Source organism: Propithecus coquereli, unplaced genomic scaffold, assembly GCF_000956105.1.
Source record: "Propithecus coquereli isolate 6110/MARCELLA unplaced genomic scaffold, Pcoq_1.0 Scaffold3, whole genome shotgun sequence".
Lineage (NCBI taxonomy): Eukaryota > Metazoa > Chordata > Mammalia > Primates > Indriidae > Propithecus > Propithecus coquereli.
In genome coordinates, this window is record NW_012148618.1 from 15,328,446 (window position 1) to 15,334,489 (window position 6,044).

General features: G+C 36.4%; 1 protein-coding gene across 2 annotated transcripts in view; it reads left to right on the forward strand.

Annotated features, from left to right (window-relative positions):
• CTDSPL2 (CTD (carboxy-terminal domain, RNA polymerase II, polypeptide A) small phosphatase like 2) overlaps nt 1-6,044 on the forward strand; it is a 79,254-nt gene that overhangs the window by 42,194 nt on the left and 31,016 nt on the right. For both annotated transcript variants that reach the window (XM_012649437.1, XM_012649438.1), the window contains exons 3-4: nt 2,410-2,548; nt 5,670-5,819. In XM_012649437.1, coding sequence (XP_012504891.1) covers nt 2,410-2,548; nt 5,670-5,819 — 289 coding nt within the window. The remainder of the gene's footprint in view (nt 1-2,409; nt 2,549-5,669; nt 5,820-6,044) is intronic.

Consider the following 6,044-nt stretch of genomic DNA (forward strand, 5'->3'; position numbering starts at 1 on the left):
ATTGTGATCCAAGAATATGGTGTATATGATTTGATTTCTTTGGTATTTTCGGGTACTTTCTAACATGTAGTCTATCTTGTAAAAGAAGCCTTCAGGCTGGGCATGGTGGCTTATGCTTTGAGAGTGCTGAGACAGGAGGATTGCGTGAGGACAGGTTTGAGACCAGCCTGGGCAACATAGTGAGACCCCATCTCTACAAAAAATTAAAAATTAACCAGGCATTGTGGCATGCACCTATAGCCCCAGCTACTTGGGAGGAGATTGCTTGAGCCCAGGAATTTGAGCTGTGATGGGGTCACGGTATTCTAACCAGGTAATAGTAGAACCCTGTCTTTTAAAAATGAAATAAAAGAAAAAAATTAGCCAGGCATGGTGGCATGCACCTGTAATCCCGACTACTCTGGAGGCTGAGGCGGGAGGATTGCTTGAGGCCAGGAGCTGGAGGCTGCAAGGGAGCTATGATTGTACCACTGTACTCAGCCTGGGTGACAGAATGACCTCATCTCTTAAAAATAAATAAATAAATAAATAAAAAGAAAGAAAGAAAGCTTTAAGTTCAACTGCTTGGGCAAAAGCCCTTTCACCTGTTTTTTGTTTGTTTTTTGTTCTTTGTTTTTGTTGTTGTTTTTTTCATTAAAGTTGATAACCTGCAACAGAGTCTCACTCCCCAGAGAGGTCCACCCTGGTCTAGCAGAGAGTCTTTACATGTGGTGATTCGCATCTCCTTTTGTGCCCATCTTAAGACACAGTAGCTCCACTGGCTTAAGGCTTCACTTCTTAGGTCCCATAGGCCCCTGTTTCTACTTCTTGTTTTTAGTAACTTTTATTATGTTCTGAGGTTGCATTCCAGCTACTCTTTGCCTGACTGGGGTGTCCAAGTTATCTCTGGAGGTCCGGATGTGTTTTTGTTTGTGCCTTGGTTACAAAGTTACAGTCACATTGTGCTATGGTTACAAAGTTACAGTCGCATGAAGTAATCTGTCCCAACATACCCCTCTCCTTTCTCTGGGATACATTTTTTCCTTAAGCATTGTTACTTTTGTGTTGCAGAATGCAGGGTTTTCTGGAATGTATGTATTATGTTACGGCGGCTGTACTAAGAAATTTCTTAAAGGGGAGGCTAGAGCTTAGTGTATGTAGTTGAAGATTTGCTATATTATTTCTGTTCTAGATGGATTTTATAAAGAGCACTTATATTTTCTGGTAATGGAGATCCCATGTTAGGGATAAGAGACTTCCTCTTCGTCATTTTAAAATATAGAGGAATAATAAACAGTGAAAATTTGAAGAATTTTGTTGTGGATCACTGAGGCATTATTGTGTGCTATAATGCCGTATTGGTTTTATGGAGCTACGTAAAATTAGAGAAACTGCTGAGTAAAAGTAAAATTCTGTATTGCAGCAATATCTTTTTTTCTGTTTTGATCCAAATGGAAAATTGTAATTTTCACCATTTATAATACCAAGATTTTTTTCCAGAAATAATAGAATATTGAGCCTTTTAAAAATGCATGTTAGTATATTTTATTAGTTTCTGTGGGATAAAAGCATTGAATACAAAAAAGGATAGATGGAGCATGTCAAATTTATGTATAAATTATATATAGTGTATAGATTTGAAAATCTAATCTATCAAAAGATTTCAGGTACTAATTAAAACAGCAAGGAATTATGGGGCAATATTATAATGTAAGAAAATCATTCATGGTAGGTTACTCTGGAAAAACTTTACAAACGAGAAGACAATATATATAAAAGGAGAAAAATAAATCAGGCTAATGCTTGGAAGTATACTATTTTAGTCAGTAATTGTGTAAGAATAGTCTGAAGTAGTCATGTGGACTCGTCCCACATAAGGCAATAAAGGAAGAGCTTTTTAAGGGGTAGACTCCATGATGTCAGTTTGGGCATTTAAATAATTGAGGTTGGCAGTGAGGGGTATGGCAAGGGCAGGCCTTTTTCTTTTTCTTTTTTTTTTTTGGTAATATGTGACTTGCCAGCAAGTTCAGTGAGGCTTTCTCGCCTACGCTGAGTTGCTTAAGGAAATGATCTTTGGTTCTTTAGGACATTTCTAAAAATAAGGAAGAATTGTGGAAAATTCAGGGTACATTGTACAATTAAATGCTTTGATAGCCTGGAAAATTTAATGAACCATGGGGAGAGGATCTGAATTGTGGGGATGTTGTAATTATATTTGTATATTGCAATTGTATTAATATCCTTACAACACTATCAGTTTTTTCTTGTGTTCCCTAACACTCTTTGATATAACCTGTAACTGCATTTTGTTTTTCCTGGATATGAAAAACAGGGGAAAGTATATTATACCATATTTTATCATTTTAAAAGTATAACCCATAAGGCAGAGTGACTGTGCTCAGTGCATGTTTTTTCCTCTTATATCTTAAGGAAGAGAGAGAAAATCCTTCAAAACGGAGTAGAATTGAACGGGATATAGATAATAATTTGATCACATCAACACCAAGAGCAGGAGAAAAGCCTAACAAACAGATCTCTCGAGTAAGACGGAAAAGTCAAGTGAATGGAGGTTTGTTAATATTTAGATATTGTTTTATTTAGGTGTAAGTACAGATTGCACTTGACTCATTTCCTATCTCTTTTTAAAAATCTACTTTGAGCAATTTCTACCTGATTTTTGTAGTCTTTGTATCAAATATGAGTAGCATGAAGTGAAATAAAAATTTACCTTCCTAAAAAAAATTTTACTGTGATGAGTTAAAATAAGTAAAGGCAGAGTAACTAGCTTTATACTTTTTAGCATAAAAATACATATGGATCAGCATTTTTGGCCTCTGATAAACTCATTTCTTAAAGCAGTAATACTTATGACATAATTCATTTGAAATATGTACAAAATTTTTTTCCTGGATTACACTCTTTAAGAGCTCAGAAGGGACTTGGATCACTTAGGCCAGTAGTTCTCAACTGGGGGTGGTTTTGTCCCCCAAAAGACATTTGTCAGTATCTGGAGACCTTTTTGGTTGTCAATAACCTGTGGAGAAGCTGCTACTGGCATCTATCAGGTATATGTCAGAGATGCTGCTAAACATCCTGCAATACACAGGACAGCCCCTTGCAATAAAGAATTGTCAGGCCCAAATGTCAGTTGTGCAGCTGTTGATAAACTTTGTCAACACCTTATTGTATGCTGAGAAGCTCCTCAAAGTCAAAGGGGAGAAAAACATAAAGGACATGAAGAGAAAGCTATAAAGAACACTTTAGAGCATGGAGTGTTCTTTTAACCAATGCTGTCTTAAACAACAACAGCAATAACAATTCCTCTCCTCCTTCTGGCCGATGCAATAATATATCTTTATTGTTAGAAGTAACTAATGAGGAGATAAAGGAGACTGAAAAAGGGAACTGAGACTGGAAGGGGAAGAGAAGAGAGAGAAACAAATTAAAAGAGCCATAGCAAAGAAGGAAAAATTGCGGTTGATACCAAGTAAAGTTGTGGAGGGTCAAAGGATGATTAATCAAAACTTTTGATTGATTTTATTTTTATTTTCTATTTTCTAAAATTTGTGGAAAATTTTTATTTGCAAGAAACTTTAAAACAACTGGTTATTCTTCCTAACCAGTGCCTAAATATCCATAAGTAATTTTTGACACTACTGTATATATATAGTCTTCTGCTTCAGTAGAGCTATATTGCCTCTATTCATTTAGCTGTTATTCATTAGAAGTAGATATGAGGGAAGGTTTTCTGAAGTGAACATCTCAGAATGCAAACAAAAACAAAATCTTGCATTTATGTTTTAGATACTGGTAACTTGTTTATAAAGAATGTTCTTCATTTTCTGTTGTACTATGTTGATTTGAAGCATTTCGATCTATATAATTCTTGATGTAAATCTACTTTGAAAAAAACTCAGTATGTTACCATTTGTATAGCATCAATATTGGGTCATTAAATATGAAATGTCTGATTTCGAATCAAAAGTGTAGTTTATTATATCTCAAACAAGAAGCAGTACAATTAATCAAAGTATGTGCCAAAACTGTTGACACAGTTTTGCCATCTTCAAGGTTGTAGCTTGTTTTATGCCAGCAGCGAAGAAGCCTAGAGGGCAAGTGGCGATGAAATCGCAAAAGGCAGTGTCCACAGCTTATTGAGAATTGAGTATTTTTCCTTGTTTGAAGTGGTTCAAAGCCTGGAATAAGTGGTAGTCAGTTGTTGCAAGGTCTGGTGAATACAGTGGATGACAGAGAGTTTCCAAGTCCAGCCTCTTTAGTTAGAGCATTGTTGTTTGTGTGACATGTGGGTCCAACGTTGTCTTGCAAGAGGATTGGCCTGTCTCTGTTGACCAGTCTTGGCTGCTTAATCGCAAGCATCCTCATCATTTTGTCCAGTTGGTTGCAGTAGACACCCACTGTAATTGATTGACCAGGTTTCGTGAAGCCGTAGTGGATAATACCAGCACTGGACCACCAAACAGACCCAATTAGCTTTTTTTGATGAATATTCGGTTTTGGGCTGTGTTTCTGCACTTCATCTTTATCCGACCATTGTGCCGAATGCTTGCAATTGTCAAAAAGAATCCCTTTTTCATCACATGGAACAATACGGTGTAGAAATGGTTTGCCTTTATGTCGTGACAGCAAAGAAAGGCAAGCTTTGGGATGATTTCTCTTCTGGCACTCGTTTAGTGCATGCAGAACCCATCCATCCAGCTCCTTTACCTTGCCAATTTGTTTCAAATGGTCCACTATTGTTGTAATAGTAACATCAAACCTTGCTGCTAATTCACGTGTAGGTTGAGATGGATTTGCTTCCACTACAGCTTTCAGCTCATCGTTATCCATTTTGGTCTCAGGTTGCCCACGTGGCTCATTTTCAAGATTAACACGTTGACTGCCACACTAGAAAAGAAAAATTTTTCCTTGGGGCCATGGTATTTTATTGTGAAAATTGAATAAAAACTTCAAAAACAAAATGATCTTTCTAATTTAATGAAAAATTTGTTATTTTTTATTGTTTTCTGTCCAGGAGTGTTATGCAACTTGAAAAATAGTTCTCATGGCTCCCAAGGTGAAGAGGTGTGTGAGTTATATATGCTTCACAAGGCCCCAGGCTCAGAACTAGTGTGAATTTAATACAACTCACATGTCAGTTAATGTGTTAAAATCACCAGAATGGAACTTCTCAAACCATCAATATAGTGTACATTCATTAGCCACACCCTTACCAAACGCTTGGTCGATATTTCGAGCTGTCTGTGCTGCACTGGTTCCATGACAGAACACATATTCGAAAATAACATGAATTTTTGACTTATTCATGGTTTCACAACAATTGCTCTAAAAAAAAGTTGAAAGATAATCACAAGCCAAACCATGGGTTTAAAAGACTGAGGATGTACCTTCACAATAAAAATAAAACAAGTATAAAAGTGAAATGTCAGAGACATCAACTGTCAAACCTAGTACTTAAGGAAATCGGACATTTCATACTTAATAAGCTAATACATTTATGTATAAAGAGCATTTGCTTTATCTCAGGATTTCTTTAATAAGCTCTCCTGTAAATCAGTTTTCATGAAATATTTTGAGGGAGGGGAAAGTTATTTTTGTAATGAGGGATTTAAAACACACTTCTGAAAGTCAGTGTTTTTTAGATCATGACTTTTTTCTTGTTTCTTTGTTAGAAGCTGGTAGTTATGAAATGACAAATCAACATGTAAAACAAAATGGAAAATTAGAAGATAATCCTTCCACTGGCAGTCCTCCAAGAACTACATTGTTGGGGACCATATTTTCACCTGTCTTCAACTTTTTTTCACCAGCAAATAAAAATGGTAAGTATTAACCATAATTTGGGTTAAAAAAATTCATAGTTTTTAAAAAGATCTTTTTAATTTTACTGGCCTGTTTTGTCAATGTCTTGTGTTTGTTTTAGCCTCATTAAAAATATACAGCTTCTGGCCGGGTGCGGTGGCTCACGCCTGTAATCCTAGCACTCTGGGAGGCCGAGGCGGGCGGATTGTTTGAGCTCAGGAGTTCGAGACCAGCCTGAGCAAGAG